The 22558-nt window shown below is 50.8% G+C and overlaps 1 protein-coding gene across 1 annotated transcript; it reads right to left on the bottom strand.

Moving 5' to 3' along the window:
• Nucleotides 1-695: 695 nt before the first annotated feature.
• Nucleotides 696-21454, bottom strand: EMC8 (ER membrane protein complex subunit 8). Its single transcript, XM_060254300.1, has 5 exons — nucleotides 21177-21454; nucleotides 7086-7162; nucleotides 5459-5528; nucleotides 3699-3793; nucleotides 696-899 (listed from the first exon to the last, which is right to left on the bottom strand). Exons 1-5 carry the CDS (start codon nucleotides 21387-21389, stop codon nucleotides 740-742), a joined length of 615 nt encoding a protein of 204 aa, XP_060110283.1. The 5' UTR covers nucleotides 21390-21454; the 3' UTR covers nucleotides 696-739.
• Nucleotides 21455-22558: the final 1104 nt, after the last annotated feature.

The raw sequence follows: 22558 nt of genomic DNA, 5'->3' as shown, positions 1-22558 counted from the left end.
TTAAGAGCGGACAAAGGAACAGGTCTGCCCCTCCGATCCGATTCCTCTCTGGAACAGCTTCAAGTCCTTTCGGCGGACAAACCACTTAGAGAGAGCTCGCGCTAAGAACTTGTTCAGTTGGACACGCAGCAACTGTGGTGTTCCTGGAATGACTCGGAAAGTCGGCAGCACCGGGGGGGGGGGAGGCAGGGAGGGAACACATACTTCCTGCTGCAGGGTTAAGTGAAAGCGGCCAAGGACAGCGGAGCGTGATCCGCCAGCAGTTAAGCGCTTAAAAATGACCGGGGCTCTCATCCCGCTCGCGTGCCCCTAACTTATCGTTTCTGATTTGATTTCTTAAAAAATAAACTGAAGATTACTCTTGGAAAGATATCTCATAAATCTTTTTAAAAGTGACTTTTTTGAAGATTATAAAAGATTAGTCAAAACTTCCCCCCCTCCCCCCCAATATGAAGAGTTTGGACAAGCGGATCTGGTTCCTGGTTGGAGAGTTACAGCGAAATGTTTATGGCAAGGAGGGGTGGAGTCCGTAGCAGAGGCTGCGATCTACGGCTGACATCCCGAGGAGACCCATTAAAAAGGCCTGGCCGCGCTGTGACCCTCCTTTCCCAAGCGGCGTGTCTAGCCTGTGGGCTTTCCACACGAAGGAACCTGTAAGTACTCTATTTAAATTCACAAATACCTCCCTCCCCTCCCTTCAGTGGAGTGGAAATGCCGGTTAAGTCAAGTCAGTGGAAACCTAACAGAGGTGCAGGACGGCTTTGTTAATCTCGGGGTTTGTCCAATCGTTCCGGATGTCGTCCAAGTGATTATCAAAATCCACTAGCGTTTCGTAGGACCTGCTGTCCAAAAGCGAGGCGGAGATCCTCTGGGCTTCTGACCAGTCTTCACAGTAATCCCTAGGAAGCAAGGGGGAAAAAAAATAAAGGCATTAACAGCTCAAGAGGAATCGATTTTCAAGGCTGCTTCAGTCAGAACGGGGGTGGGCGGGTGGATCTTTGAAGCGTTGTGCAGAGCCACGGTGGCGGGCAGAGGCTCAGCTGCACTATAAATTTAAAGAGGATTTTAAAAGACTTTGAGTGATGTTGCTTACCATCAGGGGTCGTTTTGTAGAAAAACAGGTGGTGGAGCTCATTAGCATAACTCATTAGCATGTGCCGCCCCCCCTCGCAGCCAAAAGCAGCTCAATGCGAGAAAGGAGAGCCCCCGGGTGAGCAAGGCCTGCTTGGGTTGGCTAGAGATCCAGCCAGCCCAAGCAGGCTTCGCTCCCCTGGGGCTCTCCTTGAAGAAGAAGATGACATTGGATTTATATCCCGTCTTCCACTCCGAAGAGTCTCAGAGAGGCTCACAATCTCCTTTACCTTCCTCCCCTACAACAGACACCCTGTGAGGTGGGTGGGGCTGGAGAGGGCTCTCACAGCAGCTGCCCTTTCAAGGACAACCTCTGCCAGAGTTCTGGCTGACCCAAGGCCATGCCAGCAGGTGCAAGTGGAGGAGTGGGGAATTAAACCCGGTTCTCCCAGATAAGAATCCACGCACTTAACCACTACACCAAACTGGCTCTCCTTGGCTGCCCTCCGCCGTTAAAAAGCCAGCAAGCCACCTAAAACCAGATAAGAAGTGGAGGAAGGGTGGAATGCGCTTCTCCAGGGGTTAATGAGGGCTGTTGGGGGTGTGGCAAAGCCCCTGGTGGCTGGCTGGCTGCCCGCTGTCTGAATCCAGGGATTGTTATGCAGCTGCACCTACTTTTCAATGGACAAGGTAGATGGGGAGGAGGAGGGGGAACCTTCAGAAAGGTTCAGAAGCTGCGCTCCTGTGACCTCCTGCTGAATTCCAGGCCTGCTTACCATGAGGAATCCTGGGAATTACCACTGCAGTGGGTGCAAGTCAACCATGCCTGCCTTTTCTGGCACACGTCAATTTCAGTTATATCCCGCTTTTCTCCCCAAGCGGGACTCAAAGCAACTTAGTGCATTGCTCTCCTCCCCTCCATTCTCAGAACAACAACCCTGTGAGGTTGGCCAAGAGCCTGTGACAGGCCCAGCAAGTTTTCATGTGAAAAGCAGGCGTTCAAACCTGCTTTGCTCCGGGTCCCCAGACCACTTCTCTGTCCATTGAACCACGCTGGGTCTTAATTTTTCTTAAGCAGGGGAGGGAAGTTTTGCCAAATAGTCCCTCCCGCTGCAGTCCAGATAGACCCCTGACATTTTGCCTCTGGGGTGTCACCGGGCCTTTAGGAACAACCTTCAGGAACAACCTGCAGCGGAAAGGGCGATATAAGCTAAAAATCCCTGCCCCTTTTTAAGAAAACTTATGGCAGGGGTGGGCAAACAGTGGCTTGGGAGCCACATATGGTTCTTTCACACATATTGTGTGGCTCTTGAAGCCCCCACCAGAGAAGGCATTTCTTTCTTCAAACCACTTCTCCAAACCAAGCCAGCCAGTGGCTTGGAGAAAGCATTTAAAGTTAATGTTGCTTTCTTCCTCCCCCCCCCAATCTATTTTCCTTCCTTCCTTCCTCCCTCCCTCCCTCGTCTTGCGGCTCTCAAACATCTGATGCTTATTGTATCAATGATTTGGATGAAGGAATAGAGGGAATGCTCATTAAATTTGCAGATGATACTAAATTGGGAGGGGTTGCAAACACAGAAGACGACAGAAACAGGATACAGGATGATCTTGACAGGCTGGAAAACTGGGCTAAAACCAATAACATGAATTTTAACAGGGATAAATGTAAAGTTCTGCATTTAAGTAGGAAAAATCCAATGCGTGGTTATAGAATGGGGGAGACTTGTCTTAGCAGTAGTATGTGCGAAAAGGATCTAGGGGTCTTAGTGGATCATACGCTGAACATGAGTCAACAGTGTGATGCAGTGGCTAAAAAGGCAAATGCAATTTTGGGCTCTATCAACAGAAGTGTAGTGTCCAGATCACGTGATGTGATGGTATCACTTTACTCTGCTCTGGTAAGACCTCATCTGGAGTACTGTGTTCAGTTTTGGGCACCACATTTTAAGAAGGATATAGACAAATTGGAAAAGGTCCAGAGGAGGGCGACAAAGATGGTGAGGGGTCTGGAGACCAAGTCCTATGAGGAAAGGTTGAAGGAGCTGGGGATGTTTAGCCTGGAGAGGAGGCGGCTGAGAGGTGATATGATCACCATCTTGACTTGAAGGGCTGTCCTAGAGAGGATGGTGTGGAATTGTTTTCTGTGGCCCCGGAAGGTAGGACCAGAACCAGTGGGTTGATATTAAATCAAAAGAATTTCCGGCTCAACATTAGGAAGAACTTCCTGACCGTTAGAGCGGTTCCTCAGTGGAACAGGCTTCCTCGGGAGGTGGTGGGCTCTCCTTCCTTGGAGGTTTTGAAACAGGCTAGATGGCCATCTGACAGCAATGTGGATTCTGTGAATTTAGGGGGAGGTGTTTGTGAGTTTCCTGCATTGTGCAGGGGGTTGGACTAGATGACCCTGGAGGTCCCTTCCAACTCTATGATTCTACATGGCTCTTATGTTAAGCAAGTTTGGCCATCCCTGGCATATGGGCACTCAGGTTTTCTTAATGGGACTGCATACGGGCTGCTGTTTCCATAGCTCCTTGGTAAAAAGATAGTACACCATCCAAAGCAGACCTCGCACGACAACAAGATGCGCTTGGCTGTGTGCAGACACAAAGGGGTGTGCCAAGAATACTCACAAGTGGGGGTCTTTGCATCGCCATTTGTTTTCGTGATGCTCGTACACGTGAACGGCAGGCTCTAGGCACTCCATGGTGAATTTCGTATTATCCACCTGACACAGGACAGAAACAGAGGACAGGGTTTCTTGACTTCTGAACGGAGGAGTCCAAACGGGCAGCACTGTTTTCAACACGGCAGTTCCTTTACCGAGAGCTTACATGCAGGTGCTTGGCCTGGGTCTCTGTGGACTGTGATTCTGAAGGAGCCCTTGCCTGGAAATATGCTGGGATAGTCACATGACCCACACATACAAATCATGTGAACAGGGGTCGTTTTGTAGAAAAATAGGTGGCGGAGCACATTAGCATAACTCATTAGCATATGCCACCCCCCCCCAGCCAAAAGCAACCCGATGCAAGAAAGGAGAGCCCCGGGTGAGCGAGGCCTGATTGGGCTGGCTAGAGATCCTGTCAGCCCAAGCAGGCCTCACTCCCCTGGGGCTCTCCTTGGTTGCCCCCCCACCCAGTCAAAAGGCCAGCAAGCCACCCGTCATCCAAAATCACATCAGAAGTGGAGAAAGGGTGGCACGGGCTTCTCCAGGGGTTAATGAGGGCTGCTGGGGGTGCGGCAAAGCCCCTGGTGGCTGGCTGGCTGCCCGCTCTCCTAATCCAGGGATTGTTATGCAGCTGCACCTCCTATTCAATGGACAAGGTAGGTAGGTGGGGAGGAGGAGGGGGAACCCTCAGAAAGGTCCAGGAGCTGCACTCTCGTGAGCTCCTGCTGAACCTGAGGCCTGCGTGTGCATCTTATGGCGGCCGGTGGAGTTCTCAAGGCAAGAGGCCGACAGAGGTGCTCTGCCCTCGCCTGCCTCTGCGTAGCTACCCTGCACTTCCTTGGTGGTCTCCCATCCAAGTTCTACCCGGGGTTGGACCTGCTCTGCTTCTGAGATCTGGCTGGCCTGGGCTCTCCAAAGAAGGGCTCCCAGAACCCTCGCCTCACCCATGTTGGGTAATCAACAGAGATCCAGCAAGCTGGGCCCAAAGTTTCCTTCCCCACTCAGTGAGGAATCTGATGCTGGAGGAAGCATCGGCCCGCAGGAAGGAGACCCCTCCCACATGCAGAAGACCCCTTCCTTCCTTCAAGCCGCACCCTCAGATTCTTTGCTTAGCAGAAGGGAACGCTGGAACGCACCCCAGGACGTTGCAAAGGGACATGTTATTGGGCTGCGCGCTCAGCTAGCACAGGTCAGACCTGTCGGCCTTCACCGCTGCCGTGCACGGACCGAATGCGAAATCTAAAACATAACCGAGCATCCTTATGGCTGTGCACTGCAGGGGAAGGGTAGAACAGGCGGGCAAGCTGTTTGTCAAGGAGATTGGCCCCAAGTTCCTTGCCTATGTATTGACAATGCCGCCTAAGATACTAGGTGATTACCTAGGGCGCTGGCCTTCTGGGGGGCGCAGAATTGGGCAGCCCTCCATGTGACTCGGTGAGATTACCAGTGCAAGGAAGGGCACCAGTGCAGGGGGGGGGGACCCTAGCCTTGCCTAGGGTGCCCGACAGTCTGTGCATTGAGTAACCCCTGAGAAGTTCTCAAGGGAAACGGCTCGAAAGCAACTGTTTTAGGGCGTCGAGCTCCCTTTGCGTTAGCCAGTCGGGGCTGTCCGACAGGCCCACCAAAGAGCCGGGTCAAGTTATCATTCAGAAACGCTCCAAGAAACCGACGCCTTCCTGGCTACAAACCGAACATTAAGAAAACAGTAATGAAAGCAGATACCATTATAAGTGCCGTGTCACTGAAATGCTCCGCTATCCTGGATGCCACCTTTTCGGCAACCTGGTTTGGACTGCAAAGGAAGGGCAAGTTAATTGCACGGGTTTTACTGTATTTTGTGACACTCAGCATGAAGAGACAAAAAAAGAAAAAAAGAAAAAAGGTGAAATGCAGACGTGGTCACAGAGCAGCGTGCAAACAAGACAAAGACATCAATGAGATAGTGAGCGTGTTCTGAACTCGAAGCTGCCTTCTGCTGAATCACACCCTCGGCCCATCGAAGTATTGTCTACTCACACTGGAAGTGGGTCTCAGGTGAAGGTCCTTTATATCAGGGGTGTTGAACTAATTTGTTATGAGGGCCGGATCTGATTTAAATGAGACCTTGTCGGGCAAGGCCACGTGTCATAGAATGTAATGCCAGGTACCAAAGATATAAATTTCATGTAACAGTTTCTGATAACTGATACTTCTTGATCTGAATTATTGCATCCAAATCTGGAGACAATGTCTGTACTGTAGCAATCTTGAGTATGCTGTTCAGGTGTTGTTCAGCTGTGTGTCTGCAAGTTGCAAACCTACTTTTGATTTATTGTCAGTCATTACGGAAATCTCATAGTCAATGCTTTGAGCCTAAGATCCAAGGGAAAACATGAAATGGCTGGACATTGTGAGCTTTTGTACATAAGAAGAAGAGGATGACATTGGATTTATATTCCGCCCTCCACTCAGAGTCTCAGAGCGGCTCACAATCGCCTTTATCTTCCTCCCCCGCAACAGACACCCTGTGAGGTGGGTGGGACTGAGAGGGCTCTCACAGCAGCTACCCTTTCAAGGACAACTCCTGCAATAGCTATGGCTGACCCAAGGCCATTCCAGCAGCTGCAAGTGGAGGAGCGGGGAATCAAAATCCAGTTCTCCCAGATAAGAGTCCACGCACTTCACCACTATACCAAACTGGCAACGTAAGTTGCTTCATGTGCTGGTCAGCCAATGGAGAAAACAGAGGCTTTGCTCTGTAGCTCCTGTGCGATTGAGCAAGCCTAGCAAAGCAAGCCGTGATGCGGAAGGAAGCGTGAGAGAAAGTAAAGGAAGCAGATGACACTGAGTTCCTTGTGGGCCTGATAGGAGCCCTGATTCAGTCCTCGGGCTGCAGATTTGACACCCCTGCTTTTATATCACCCCCTATCTGGTCTTTTTCGTTGGAGATACTGGGGACCTTCCAGGCAGATGGGAAAGACCTCTGCCTGAGACTGCGGACAATCGTTGCCAGCCTGAGTAGACAATACTGACTTTGCTCAATACTGACCAAAGGTCTGATTCAGTACAAAGCAGTGTGGGTATTTTTGCCCTGGGGCCCAAAGGGTGGAATGGCAGCCGGGGATACCAGAGCCGCATCCTCCAAGTAGCCTCTTATTATTAGACTCTCCCTTGCCAGTACATGGCTTACAGCATACTGCATGTTTGTCCCACTTTTCAGCCAAACCTTGGCTCCTAAACCAGCTTATGATAATAGAAACACCACAAATACAAATTACTAGAGGATACAAAGGTGTGTGGGGGCTGGCTTGCAACATTTTGGTCCTATTGCGAGGTGGGGTCCAAAGGCAGGACGTTAGCGGCAACGCACCTGGCATCCTTCAGACGTTCGTTGGCTTGATAGTATCCAGCTATCACATAGCTGTTCTCCTTGCACCATGAATCGATCTGGAAAGAAGAGGACATCGGAAACAACGATGAGCATCAGAAATGAAGAAGACGAAGCTCTTGGATTTATAGCCCGTCCTTCACTCTGAAACTCACAATCTCCTTTCCCTTCCTCCCCCACAACAGACACCCTGTGAGGTGGGTGGGGCTGAGAGAGCTCTCCCGGAAGCTGCCCTTTCAAGGACAGCTCTGCGAGAGCTATGGATGAGGCCATTCCAAGGCTATGCCAGCAGCTGCAAGCGGAGGAGGGGGGGGAATCAAACCTCCCAGATAAGAGTTCACGCACTTACCCACTACACCCTAGCACTGGTTCTAACTGCACAACTGCATGTAGATAGCTGGGTTCAGACAACCACAATGGCGATCGGTTTGCCTGGGATGAATCCCTCTCCCTTCGATGACCGCTAACAAATAATGAAAGCTCTCGTGGCAAAAAGGAGAGAAAAATCTGTGACGGATAGCTTCGTATATTAAAATTTCTATCTGATGACCGCTGCACCCCGCAGGTGAAACACTCTGCCGCTGTTTTTGTTAATCATTTACACGGGGCTTTTTAATTTGCACCAGCTCTTTACCGTTTCTGTCTGGTTCATCATTATCGACCTCCCTATGAAGCGGTTCATCACCGCTCCCGTCTTACAGGATATGAGAAATGAGACAACTGTCGCTAAGTCGAGGCCATAAACTGAGTCTGCTACAGAAAAACGATTGTGGGGCTCCTGGATATTGTGGCTCCAATCTGTGCCCGCTGGACTGCCAGGGTGTGGGAAAGCAGCCTCTGGATATTTTACTGTTCAAAAGGCAATGTGGTAAACACAGGAAATCGGGGTTCAGGCATCTTTCTGCAATGGACTCACAGTTTGACCCTGCAGAGAACAGCCCTGCTGGATCAGACCAGGGAGGGTCCATTTAGTCCAGCCTCTTGTCTCACACAGCGGCCAACCAGTTCCTCTGGAGGGTCAACAACAGAGCACAGAGGCCGAGGCCTTCCCCTGAGAAGAACATCAGAAGAGCCCTGCTGGATCAGACCAGTGAGGGTCCATCTGGTCCAGCCTCCTGTCTCACACAGGGGCCAACCAGTTCCTCTGAAGGCCAACAACAAGGCATAGAGGCTGAGGTCTTCCCTTGAGAAGGACATCAGAAGAACCCTGTTAGATCAGACCAGTGAGGGTCCATCTAATCCAGCATCCCATCTCACACCGTGGCTAGCCAGTTCCTCTGAAGGCCAACAACAAGGCATAGAGGCTGAGGTCTTCCCCTGATAAGATCAGAAGAGCCCTGCTGGATCAGACCAGTGCGGGTCCATTTAGTCCTTCCCTGTCTCACACAGTGGCCAGCCAGTTCCTCTGGAGGCCAACAACAGGGCAGAGAGGCTGAGGCCTTCATAAGAACATCAGAAGAGCCCTGCTGGATCAGACCAGAGGTCCATTTAGTCCAGCCCCCCGTCTCACACAGTGGCCAGCAACAGGTCCAGCAGCAGGGCACAGAGGCTCTGATGTTACCTCCTGGAAATGGGATTCAGAGATTGACTGCATCTGAACGTGAGGTTCCCTTGAGTCACCGTGGCTGCCCTATAGCCCCTGGCAGCGAATTCTTCATTTTAACTATTCTCTGCATAAAGAAGTCTTTCCTTTTGTCCATCCTGAACCTATTGCCCATCAGCTTCATCGGATGCCCTAGAGTTCTAGATTGTTGTTAGGTGTTATTGCCCTTTGGTAAAATGGACATGTGGACCTTCCTCACAGGCGACTGTTCTGGGGGTGAATGAAGTATCTGAGAAGAACTGCAAAGGACCCTTATCAGTGTTACTGAATTAACTAACACTGCCTTATTTTCATTGCACTATCTATCTTGCAGAGTCTTCTCTCGCCCTTCCTCCTTGTGGCTCAAGATGGCCACATTGTGATCAACACAGATGCAGGAAGAAGAAGAAGAAGAAGAAGAAGAAGAAGAAGAAGAAGAAGAAGAAGAAGAAGAAGAAGAAGAAGAAGAAGAAGAAGAAGAAGAAGAAGAAGAAGAAGAAGAAGAAGAAGAAGAAGAAGAAGAAGAAGAAATTGTCTCAGAGTCTCAGAGTGGCTCACAATCTCCTTTCCCTTCCTCCCCCACAACAGACACCCTGTGAGGTGGGTGCGGCTGAGAGAGCTCTCCCAGAAGCTGCCCTTTCAAGGACAGAGGCTCAGAGCGGCCTACTATCTCCTTTCCCTTCCTCCCCCACAACAGACACCCTGTGAGGCGGGTGGGGCAAGAGAGGGCTCTCCCAGAAGCTGCCCTTTCAAGGACAGAGGCTCAGAGCGGCCTACTATCTCCTTTCCCTTCCTCCCCCACAACAGACACCCTGTGAGGTAGATGAAGATATTGGATTTATATCCCGCTCTCTACTCCGAAGAGTCTCAGAGCGGCTCACAATCTCCTTTATTTCCCTCCCCCACAACAGACACCCTGTGAGGTGGGTGGAGCTGAGAGAGCTCTCCCAGAAGCCGGCCTTTCAAGGACAGCTCTGTAAGAGCTATGGCTGACCCATTCCAGCAGCTGCAAGTGGGGAAGTGGGGAATCAAACCTGGTTCTCCCAGATAAGTGTCCGTGCACCACACCACTACGCCAAGCAGGTGAGCCCCCAGAAAAGCAGGGGAGATCAAGACAAGGGGAAGCTATAGAGGAGTGTTTGATGGAAAGAGGGAGGATGCTGCATTTTTGGTGTAGTGGTTAAGTGTGGGGGCTCTTATCTGGAAGAACCGGGTTTGATTCCCCACTCCTCCACTTACAGCTGCTGGAATGGCCTTGAGTCAGCCATTGCTCTCATAGGAGTTGTCCTTGAAAGGGCAGCTTCTGGGAGAGCCCTTTCAACCCCACCCATCTCACAGGGTCAGCCTTAGCTCTTACAGAGCTGTCCTTGAAAGGGCAGCTTCTGGGAGAGCTCTCTCAGCCCCACCCATCTCACAGGGTGTCTGTTGAGGGGGCAGAAGATACAGGAGATTGTAAGCCGCTCTGAGTCTCTGATTCAGAGAGAAGGGCGGGGTATAAATCTTCTCCTTCTTCATTCCACACAGGGTGGAAGGTCAAATCTGGGATGGGAATTGGTATGACTAGGGAAAGCAGACAGAGTGAGATCAACGGGATCTTGCAGAATCCCCCAGCTGTTTCAGCGGCTTGGAGTGGAGGGGTGGGAGTGACTGGGCTGGGCTGCAGATTCGAGAGATGGGGAAGGAAGAAGAAGACTGGCCCACTAGCCTCATTCGAAGCGGCCGACAGCAAAAGCCAGCAGGGGGCTAAAAGCTGCAGGGTGAAGGAGCACCCCTCTCTCAAGATGTCCAGCTGAAGACAGTGTGAAGACGGATGTCTGGTTGCTTCTTTCCCTGCACTGGTTACCTTGATTAGCAAGGACAGCTGCAGCAAAACTCACATGATTTTTATCCTAACGTATCGTTTAATCTGCCGCAAAGCATTACAAAAATACCCCGTGTGAATTAAAGGAGCAAATGCACGTTGGGCGTTAGGAGGCACGATTGATTTAAAACGATGCCTTTTATCTCGCCTCAAGCTTTTGGCCCCGCTCCATAGCAGTTTTAAATCTACCCATGTTTGCTCCTCGCAATAAGAGTATCGGATTAAGATAATCCAGTGCTTCGGGGAGGGCGGTTGAAAAACCCGAGGCAATTGTATTAGTCGCTGTCCTGTCTCCCCCTCCCTGAAAGAATTAAAGTGGATTCCAAAATGTTTCTGATACCGAACTCTAGGTTTCCTGCAAAACACATCCGTCTCGTGGTTAGCCGGAATAATTATAGCCCCAAATTAAACTGTCTAAAAGCAGAACAAAGCTACACAAATAATCTCTTCCGAAGGAATGACATGGATTTATGTGTTTCATTAAATTGTCATTCTGTGGCATTGTTGTACTTAGAGCCAACTGCCTTCGCAATCATAACCCTCATTTCCAGGGCTTAAAGATGCCATTTAAATTGCCAGCCCGTTGAAAACTTGTAACTAAAAACCAAATGCTGGGATAAAACGTTCTTGTTCACAGTAAACATTAAGAAGCTTGTCTGGATTTTTCCCCCCTCTTCGACTCTACAGCAAGCTTAGCTCCCACTCAACCAGAAGACAGAGGGGAGGAAAAGGACAGTTTCTCTGTTCTAGTTTTGTCAACGGGTGGCAATAACAACAGTTTTATTATCTTTAAGTGCTGCACGATACGTCTGAGAAATTCCCAACACTCAGTAAAAAAAGTTTAACCTGTAAGCAAATGAACTACTGTGAAAATTTATAGAGTTTTTAGAAGAACAACATAGAGGACTGCAAGAAGATCCAATCAGTCAGTCCTAAGGGAAATCAACCCTGACTGTTTCCTGGAAGGTCAGATGCTGAAGCTGAAGCTCAAATTTTTGGCCACCGAATGAGAAGGGAGCACTCCCTGGAGAAGACCCTGATGCTGGGAAAGACAGAAGGCAAAAGAAGAAGGGGGCGGCAAAAGATGAGATGGCTGGACAGCGAATTTGAGCAGACTTCGGAGGATGGAGGGCCTGGCGTGACTTGGTCCATGAGGTTGCAAAGAGTTGGACACAACTGTGCAACTGAACAACAACACAACTAGAGTCCCTTGGACTGCAAGAAGATCCAATCAGTCAGTCCTAAGGGAAATCAACCCAGACTGTTCCCTGGAAGGTCAGATGCTGAAGCTGAAGCTCAAATTTTTGGCCACCGAATGAGAAGGGAGCACTCCCTGGAGAAGACCCTGATGCTGGGAAAGACAGAAGGCAAAAGAAGAAGGGGGCGGCAAAAGATGAGATGGCTGGACAGCGAATTTGAGCAGACTTCGGAGGATGGAGGGCCTGGCGTGACTTGGTCCATGAGGTTGCAAAGAGTTGGACACAACTGTGCAACTGAACAACAACACAACTAGAGTCCCTTGGACTGCAAGAAGATCCAATCAGTCAGTCCTAAGGGAAATCAACCCAGACTGTTCCCTGGAAGGTCAGATGCTGAAGATGAAGCGCAAACACTTTGGCCACCAAAAGAGAAGGGAGCACTCCCTGGAGAAGACCCTGATGCTGGGAAAGACAGAAGGCAAAAGAAGAAGGGGACGGCAAAAGATGAGATGGCTGGACAGCGTTCCTGATGTCATTAACACGAATTTGAGCAGACTTCGGAGGAAGGTGGAAGACAGGAGGGCCTGGCGTGACTTTGTCCATGGGGTCGCAAAGAGTCGGACTCGATTGTGCGACTGAACAACAGCAACAAAGATCCCTAATCGTAGAATCATAGAATTGGAAGGGACCTCCGGGGTCATCTAGTCCAACTCCCTGCACAACGCAGGAAGTAATGTGCACACAGATCACCTGAACAGGCCTCCACTCTCCCCAAATAGGCAGCTTTGCATTGTGCTGCAGCAATACATTTTTAGAAATCTGCGCTGCAATAAGGAGTGTCCTGAGGAGGATTCCACCCCCACATGACTAGGCTGTGTCAATCACCCTCCTGTCTTCCACCAGCCTCCGAAGTCTGCTCAGATTCATGTTTGTTACATCAGTAACGCTGTCCGGCCATCTCCTCTTTTGCCGTCTCCTTCTTCTTTTGCCTTCTGTCTTTCCCAGCATCAGAGCCTTCTCCAGTGAGTGCTCCCTTCTCATTGGGTGGCCAAAGTATCTGAGCTTCAGCTGCAGCATCTACAATCTACATACTTGAGTTCCTAGACTGACAATCTACAAAACACACACACTACAATGCTGCTAGCTCAGAGGTGTCAAACTCATTTGTTATGTGGGCTGGATCTGACATAAACGAACATAAGAGAAGCCATGTTGAATCAGGCCAGTGGCCCATCCAGTCCAACACTCTGTGTCACATAGTGGTCAGAAAACCCAGGTGCCATCAGGAGGTCCATCAGTGGGGCCAGGACACTAGAAGCCCTCCCACTGTTCCCCTCCCCCCAGCACCAAGAATACAGAGCATCACTGCCTCAGACATAAGAACATAAGAGAAGCCATGTTGGATCAGGCCAGTGGCCCATCCAGTCCAACACTCTGTGTCACAGAAGAACAGAAGAGAAGCCATGTTGGATCAGGCCAGTGGCCCATCCAGTCCAACACTCTGTGTCACATAGTGGTCAAAAAACCCAGGCACCATCAGGAGGTCCATCAGTGGGGCCAGGACACTAGAAGCCCTCCCACTGTTCCCCTCCCCCCAGCACCAAGAATACAGAGCATCTCTTGCCCCAGAGAGTTCCATCAATACTCTGTGGCTAATAGCCACTGATGGACCTCTGCTCTATATGTTGATCTGATCCCCTCTTGAAGCTGGCTATGTTTGCAGCCGCCGCCACCTCGTGCGGCAGTAAATTGCATGTGTTAATCACCTCTTGGGTGAAGAAGGACTTCCTTTTATCCATTCTAACCCAACTGCTCAGCAATTTCATTGAGTGCCCATGAGTTCTCGTATTGTGAGAAAGGGAGAAAAGGGTTTTTTCCTCTGCCTTCTATACCCCATGCATAATCTTGTAAACCTCTATCATGTCCCCCCTCAGTCGACGTTTCCCTTGTACTGAATCAGACCTCCTCGGTCCATCAAAGTCAGTCTTGTCTACTCAGTCTGGCAGTGGTTCTCTGGGGTCTTGGGCTGATGTCGTTCCCATCACCTCCTGCCCAGTCCTTTTAATTGGAGACGCTGCTGGGAATTGAACCTGGGACCTTCTGCATGCCAAGCAGATGCACTGTCACTGAGCCATGGCCCTTCTCCATGGCTCTCCAGGGTCTCAGGCAGAGGTCTTTCCCATCACATCCTGCCTGGTCCTTTTAACTGGAGATGGCAGGGATTGAACCTGGGACCTTCTGCATGCCAAGCAGATGCTCTGTCACTGAGCCATGGCCCTTCTCCATGGCTCTCCAGGGTCTCAGGCAGAGGTCTTTCCCATCACCTCCTGCCTGGTCCTTTCAACTGGAGATGCCGGGGATTGAACCTGGGACCTTCTGCATGCCAAGCAGAGGCTCTACCACTGAGCTTTGGCCCTTCTCCATGGCTCTCTAGGGTCTCAAGCAGAGGTCTTTCCCATCACCTCCTGCCTGGCCCTTTCAACTGGAGATGCCGGGGATTGAACCTGGGACCTTCTGCATGCCAAGCAGAGGCTCTACCATTGAGCCATGGCCCCTCTCCATGGCTCTCCAGGGTCTTAGGCAGAGGTCTTTCCCATCACCTCCTGCCCGGTCCTTTCAACCGGAGATGCCGGGGATGGAACCTGGGACCTTCTGCATGCCAAGCAGATGCTCTGCCACTGAGCCATGGCCCTTCTCCATGGCTCTCCAGGGTCTTAGGCAGAGGTCTTTCCCATCACCTCCTGCCTGGTCCTTTCAACTGAAGATGCCGGGGATGGAACCTGGGACCTTCTGCATGCCAAGCAGATGCTCTGCCACTGAGCCATGGCCCTTCTTCGCTTCCTTTCAGTGTTGCCTTTGCCCACCGACAGTCTTCGAGTCCCTCTGCAGCTGGGCCCGATGCTGTACTTTGTGGGTTTGGGCTGAACAAACAACCGGGACCGCCGGCCTCCAAGGTGAATACACATTTCATTTCCTGGCCTATCAATCGGCAAATAAATGACACGACGGACATGAGGCGGCTCAATAAAAAAGCCATTGCCTAAGCACAGACAAACGCTTTGTCCTTCCAAGATGTTTGCACTCTCTGTGATTAGGTCTCTGAGAGCTGCCACGTCTTCCGATTAGAAAGCCGTCCGGATGGAGCGAGCGAAACCGGCATTCAATTTTCTAATTGACCCAAGCTCAGCATTTTAGAATGGATGAATATGGTTTCTTCTTGATTAGTTTGCTCAGCCTACTTACGCAACTTCAGGCATTGCACGATGAAGCCTTTATTTCAGTTCCTTCAGCTAGAACAGGGGTGGCCAAACTGTGGCTCGGGAGCTATCTGTGGCTCTTTCACACCTATTGTGTGGCTCTTGAAGCCCCCCCTGCCCCATCTTGGAAAAGGCATTTCTCACTTTAAATCACTTCTCCAAGCCAGCCAGCAGCTTGGAAAAAAATGCACAAAGTTAAAGTTGCTTTCTTTGCACCTCTCCTCCCTCATCTACCTACCTACCTGCCTTCCTTCCTGCATCTGATCCTCTGATGTTCATGTCTTGCGGCTCTCAAACATCTGACGTTTATTTTGTGCGGCTCTTACGGTAAGCAAGTTTGGCCACCCGAGCTAGAAGAACCGGGGACTAACTGCACAAAGAGCTAGGATTGCCAATCCCCAGGTGGGGGCAGGGGATCCCCCAGTTTGGAGGGCCTCCCCCCCCCCGCTTCAGGGTAATCAGAAAGGGGAGGGAAATGTCTGCTGGGCACTCATTATTCCCTATGGAGACCGATTCCATAGGGAATAATGGAGAATTGATCTGTGGGTATCTGGGGCTCTTGGAGGGGGTGTTTTTTGAGATAGAGGCCCAGATTTGCAGTATAGCATCCAATGTCTCTCCTCCAAAGATCCTCCAAATTTCAAAAAGATTGGACCACAGGGTCCTATTCTATGAGTCCCAAAAGAAGGTGCCCCTATCCTTCATTATTTCCAATAGAGAGAAGACATTTAAAAGGTGTACGGTTCCTTTAAAAGTGTTGGCTGGAGCTCCCTTTGGCGTTCGATTCTGCTTGTCACAACCTTTCTCCTGGCTCTACCCCCATGTCTCCTGGCTCCACCCCCAAAGTCCCCAGACATTTCTTGAATTGGACTTGGCAACCCTAAGAAAGACTCCCTGCTTGCAAAAAGTCAGGGCTGCCACATCGTCGGTTCCTCCAGCAAGTAAGAGCTATCGCCACCGCTTCATAGCGAACTCAACTTTGCAGCATCAAATGAAGTTACCCAGTTTGTTGGGACCAACGCCGAGGACTGCCTTCCAGATTAAACACTCTCTTCTCAGTTCCTCGCAGGAATCCACGCCACATCCTGCGATGTCCGAGCAGTTAAGAAGAAGAAGATATTGGATTTATATCCCGCCCTCCACTCCGAAGAGTCTCAGAGCGGCTCACAATCTCCTTTCCCTTCCTCCCCCACAACAGACCCCCTGTGAGGTAGATGAAGATATTGGATTTACATCCCGCCCTCCACTCCGAAGAGTCTCAGAGCAACTCACAATCCCCTTTCCCTTCCTTCCCCACAACAGACACCCTGTGAGGTAGATGAAGATACTGGATTTATATCCTGCCCTCCACTCCGAAGAGTCTCAGAGCGGCTCACAATCTCCTTTCCCTTCCTTCCCCACAACAGACACCCTGTGAGGTGGGTGGGGCTGGAGAAGGCTCTCACAGCAGCTGCCCTTTCAAGGACAACCTCTGCAAGAGCTATGGCTGACCCAAGGCCATTCCAGCAGCTGCAAGAGGAGTGGGGAATCAAACCCGGTTCTCCCAGATAAGAGTCTGCACGCTTAACCACTACACCAAACTGGCTCTTTCAGCCACCCTTTCAAGGACAACCTTTGCAAGAGCTGTGGCTGACCCAAGGCCATTCCAGCAGCTGCAAGTGGAGGAATGGGGGATCAAACCTGGTTTTCCCAGATAAGAGTCCGCACACTTAACCACTACGCCAAACTGGCTTTTTCAACCACCCTTTCAAGGACAACCTCTGCAAGAGCTATGGCTGACCCAAGGCCATTCCAGCAGCTGCAAGTGGAGGAGTGCGGAATCAAACCCGGTTCTTAACCACTACACCAAACTGGCTCTTTCAACCACCCTTTCAAGGACAACCTCTGCCAGAGCTATGGCTGACCCAAGGCCATTCCAGCAGCTGCAAGTGGAGGAATGGGGGATCAAACCTGGTTCTCCCAGAGAAGAGTCTGCACACTTAACCACTACACCGAACTGGCTCTTTCAGCCACCCTTGCAAGGACAATCTTTGGAAAAGCTGTGGCTGACTCAAGGCCATTCCAGCAGCTGCAAGTGGAGGAGTGGGGAATCAAACTCGGTTTTCCCAGATAAGAGTCTGCAAACTTAACCACTACACCAAACTGGCTCTTTCAGCCACCCTTTCAAGGACAATCTTTGGAAAAGCTGTGGCTGACCCAAGGCCATTCCAGCAGCTGCAAGTGGAGGAGTGGGGAATCAAACCCGGTTCTCCCAGAGAAGAGTCTGCGCACTTAACCGCTACACCAAACTGGATCTCCGATTGCAGCAGAAAGGGCCGTAAGCGTGACAGGCAAGAACCAAAGCGCTATCCCAGAAAACAGCAGTTGCATCCAGGGATCCCCCTAAGCTGCGGAGTCTTGTGAGCAAAAATTCTGCTTTTGGTGAGCTTCTGGCATTTAAGTTGTGAGCTGCTGCATCAATGAGTTTGCTCTGGGGCCATTTTTCCTCAGCGGAGACAAAAATGTGTGAGCCGGAGGCTAAAAAACCCTGTGAGACAGCTCACACCGACTCAGCTTAGAGGAAACACCGGCTGCATCACTGAAGGGATTTTGACATCTGCTGTTTTTCAGCTACCTCTGACATGATTGTCTGCTCATGTCAAAATCTCCTCTTCAGTGCAATCATCGTAATGGAGCCAAACTGTAATGGTACAACCCCTGCTGTCTCCTACCTAAAATTGCCTTAGGGATGAGTAGCCGTGTTAGTCTGCCTGTAGCAGTATTCAAGATCAAGAGTCCGGTAGTGCCTTAAGGACGAACAAAATCTGTGGCAGGGGAGCTCCTGTGACTCATGAAAGCTCCCCCCCCCCGCCACAAATTTGGAGTGATACTGCACTCTTGCATAGTTCTATAACTAACATACACAGCAGGTATCACAGCCTTGCGTTTCAATATTGGCAACCTCTGATCGGAAGTGCAATTTTTATTGCTACTAATACTACCACTGAGCATTTCATATTTATTTCTACTGAGACTCAAGAGTGGACCGCACAGTGTAAGGGAATGCAACCAACGGGCTGAGCCATCCAATAAGCAAATGCAGAAAGATAATTCCTGCCTCCATCAGTGGGCATCTACTCCAGTATCATAGAATCCTAGAGTTGGAAGGGACCTCCAGGGCCATCTAGTCCAACCCCCTGCACAATGCAAGAAACTCACAAACGCCTCCCCCTAAATTCACAGGATCCTCATTGCTGTCAGAGGGCCATCTAGTGTCTGTTTCGAAACCTTCAAGAAAGGAGAGCCCACCATCTCCCGAGGAAGCCTGTTCCACTGAGGAATTGCTCTAATGGTCAGGAAGTTCTTCCTAACAGAATCTTAGAGTTGGAAGGGACCTCCACGGCCATCTAGTCCAACCCCCTGCACAACGCAAGAAACTCACAAACCCCTCCCCCTAAATTCACAGGATCCTCATTGCTGTCAGATGGCCATCTAGCCTCTGTTTCGAAACCTCCAAGGAAGGAGAGCCCACCACCTCCCGAGGAAGCCTGTTCCACTGAGGAACCGCTCTAGCGGTTCTAACGCAAAAATATGTGAGCTGGAGGCTAAAAAACTGTGAGCTAGCTCACACTAACTCAGCTTAGAAGGAATACTGGTTGCATCACTGAAGGATCATACAGCAGCTAACCAAAGCGTCAAGAAACAGGGTGCAGCGCCCCCTGATGTTACCTCCAGGCACTGGTATTCTGGGGCTCACTGCCTATGTATATAAATAAAGCCATCTATGATCGCGGCAATGACTATAGCAGTGATTTTCACAACTTTTTTACTTGAGAGCCAGTCTGGTGTAGTGGTTAAGTGCGCGGATCCTTATCTGGGAGAACCGGGTTTGATTCCCCACTTCTCCACTTGCAGCTGCTGGAATGGCCTTGGGTCAGCAACAGCTCTCTCAGGAGTTGTCCTTGAAAGGGCAGCTACTGTGAGAGTTCTCTCAGCCCCATCCACCTCACAGGGTGTCTGTTGTGGGGCGGGAGGGAAGGTAAAGGAGATTGAGACCGCACTGAGGCTCTGAGATTCAGAGTATAGGATGGGATATAAATCCAATATCTTCTTTTTAATTAATACCCTCCCCTTTTCCCAACAAGGACCCAACATTATGCTCTCCTGCATTTTATCCTCACAACAACCTTGCAAGGCAGGTTAGGTTGAGAATTTGACAGCAAGCTTGCCTGACGCAAATGGGAATTCAAACTTGGGCCTTCCAGATGCTATTCGGACCCTCTTAGCCACTACACCAGACCGGCCTTTGCTAATTAAAATACTCATGGAACGAAGAAGTATGGCAGCCAGGGGTGGAATTCTAGCAAGAGCTCCTTTGCATATTAGGCTACACCCCCCCTGATGTAGCCAATCCTCCAAGAGCTTACAAAAAAGAGCCTTGTAAGCTCTTGGAGGATTGGCTACTTCAGGGGCGTGTGGCCTAATATGCAAAGGAGGTCGTGCTAGAATTCCAGCCCTGAGGGTAGCCCGGCCGTGTGTGTGTGTGCACAAAGGATGCAAATTAACAAATAAACTGAAAAGCATTGCCTTTTATTTGAATCTGTTCCCATCAGCTTCATTGGCTGCCCTGAGTTCTAACACTGAGAGGGGGAGAAAAAAAGTTCTCTCTCTCTCTCTTCTGTATGCTTCATTTTACAAACCTCTCTTATGTCCACCCCCTTACTTGCCCTAACCTGAGAAGCCACAGCCTTTCCACAGCCAAGAATTGCTCCACCCCCCCCCCCCCCCCGCGCTCCTCTTGGTCCCTAGCCTCCTGAGGTAGACTGCCTCTACACAGGGAGGCTCCACTCAGCACCAACACTCCCTCTAAGCTGCAGAGTCTTGTGAGCCAAAATTCTACTTTGTGTGCTGCTGGCATTAAAGTTGTGAGCTGCTGCATCAATCAGTGTGCTCTGGGGGTTCCTGAGCGAAGACAAAAACGAGTGAGCTGGAGGCTAAAATTCTGTGAGCTAAGCTAGCTCATGCTAACTCAGCTTAGAGAGAACACTGCTCAGCACTCAAAAGCCCAGATTCTGCCCACAGGTGGAGGCTTAGATTCTGTTTCCAACACTGGGGGCTGGGAGGGCAGTCACAGGTCCCCTCTATCCGGTACCCTGCCTAGGGTTACCAGCTCCCAGGTGGGAGCTGGAGATCTCCCTCTTTTTCAGCTGATCTCCGGCTGGCAGAAACCTCCCCTGGAGAAAATGGCTGCATGGAAGGGTGGGCTCTACTGAATTGCACCCTACTGAAGCCCCTCTCCTCCCCAAATCCCACCCTCTCTCAGCTGCAGCCCAAAAGTCTCCAGGTATCTTCCAGTCCAGACCTGGCAACCCTATGATTTACGCCTTTCTCTTCGGCTCTCATTCACCACCAGGGTTTTTTTTTTACCAGCACTTATCCTCCACCATCTGGGTGGTCGACTTTCAGAATCATTGACTTGTACAGTTGGCAGTAAGGTTGCCAGCCTCCAGGTAGGGGTGGGAGATCTTCCACTTTTACGACTGATCTCCAGCTGGCAGAGCTCAGCTCCCCTGGAGAAAATGGCTGCTTGGAAGGGTGGACTTTTATGGCATTGTACCCTGCTGAGGCCCCCTCCCCTTCCCTCTCCCAGATACACTCCCAAAGCCTCCAAGTATTTTTAGGGTTGCCAATCCCCAGGTGGGGGCAGGGGATCCCCCAGTTTGGAGGCCCTCCTTCGCTTCAAGGTCATCAGAAAGCAGGGAGAGGGGAGGGAAATGTCTGCGGGGTACTTATTATTCCCTATGGAGACTGATTCCTATAAGGAATACTAGAGAATTGATCTGAGGGTACCTGGGGCTCTGGGGGGGGGCTGTTTTTGGAGGTAGATGCACCAAAATTGCAGCATACCGTTCAGTGCGTCTCCTCAAAACAACCCCCAAGTTTCAAAAGGATTGGACCAGGGAGTCCAATTCTATGAGTCCCCAAAGAAGGCGCCCCTATCCTTTCTTATTTCCAACGGAGGGAAGGCATTTAGAAGGTGCGCCGTCCCTTTAAATGTGATGGCCGGAACTCCATCCCTTTGGAGTTCAGTCCTGCTTGTCACAGCCTTGCTCCTGGCTCCACCCCCAATGTCTCCTGGCTCCACCCCCAAAGTCCCCAGATATTTCTTGAACCGGACTTGGCAACCCTACTCACCAGGGTGAGGGCCACCTCGAGCATGGGTGCCAGGGCGAGGGTGCCATGGAAGAGGGGGACGCAGTCCACGAAGAGGGCAGGGGGCTCCCGGCTGCCACCCCGGTGCTGCTGCTGCTGCTGCTTCTCTGCTACCAGGAGCCCGTTGACGGCGCAGTGCGGGTACTTGGCTCCGTGGAGCACCATCTTGCAGTAGGCCTGCGTGCTCAGCTTCATCCTCGGCCCTCTCCGGGGCTCGGCCTGCGCCGGCCGGCTGCCCTCCCTCCCCAAGACCCACTTCCGGCTCGAGAGAGGGAAGTGTCGCGAAAGTGTCGTGCTCCTCTGCCCATAGAGGCGAGGCGTCCTAGAGCAGCCGCTTCCTGGGGACCCGGAAGGCCAACCCCCTGGCTGCGGAGCTGCCGCTCTAGGAGGGTGGCGTGTCTATGGTGCTCTAGGCATTGGTGCAGAGAAGACTCCGGAGGAGCGTTTTTGGCTTTCATGGGGAGGGGAAGAAAAAGGAGGCGCCAAATTCTTGCAGTGCTCTGGCCTGCCTGTATTGCAGACTGAAGGATTTGTGGCAACCCTGTCTTGTAGCTCTGTTGCTATGATTGCCAGCTCTGGGGTGTAGGACTGCCAAGTCCAATTCAAGAGATTTTGTGGTATTAAAAAAGGTCAAGGTAGTCCCCTGTGCAAGCACCAGTTGTTTCCGACTCTGGGGTGGAGTTGCTTTCACAACGTTTTCACAGCAGGCTTTTTACGGGGTGGTTTGCCATTGCCTTCCCAAGTCTTCTACACTTCCCCCCCAGCAAGCTGCGGACTCATTTGGCCGACCTCGGAAGGATGGAAGGCTAAGTGAACCTCGAGCTGGCTACCTGAACCCAGCTTCCGCTGGAGTCGAACTCAGGTCGTGAGCAGAGGGCTCCGACTGCAGTACTGCAGCTTGACCACTCTGCGCCACTACCTGTAGACTGAGACATGAAATGTGATGATGCTTTTATTTTGTTGCATTGTGGAAATCATATGGATTCGTGAAGCTCTCTATCTCTAATCTATGTCTTTGCACCACGAAGCATTCGATCTGTGTTTTTTTGATGGTTCATTCTGTAGTTCTGGCTTTGATATGATTTGATACGGATTCGGGGGAGTTCTGTTAAAAACAACGCTGCAGGATCCGTGAGGATCTGTGTAGATCTACCTTTCAATTTCCCCCGCTTTGAAAAAAGTGTAAAATAATGGCAAGTGAATGCTGGGATTTCAGTGTAAAAGAACTCATTTAAACATACTTTCCAGTTCCATGCAAGCTGTTTACAGCCCAATCCTACGCATGTCTACTAGGAAGTAAGCTCTTTTGTGTTCAAGAAGTAAGCGCGTTCCTTGCTCTGTCTGGGTGAAGTTGAGTGGTATGC

This window comes from Heteronotia binoei, chromosome 14, assembly GCF_032191835.1.
Source record: "Heteronotia binoei isolate CCM8104 ecotype False Entrance Well chromosome 14, APGP_CSIRO_Hbin_v1, whole genome shotgun sequence".
Lineage (NCBI taxonomy): Eukaryota > Metazoa > Chordata > Lepidosauria > Squamata > Gekkonidae > Heteronotia > Heteronotia binoei.
This window is presented reverse-complemented; position numbering and strand designations above follow the sequence as displayed.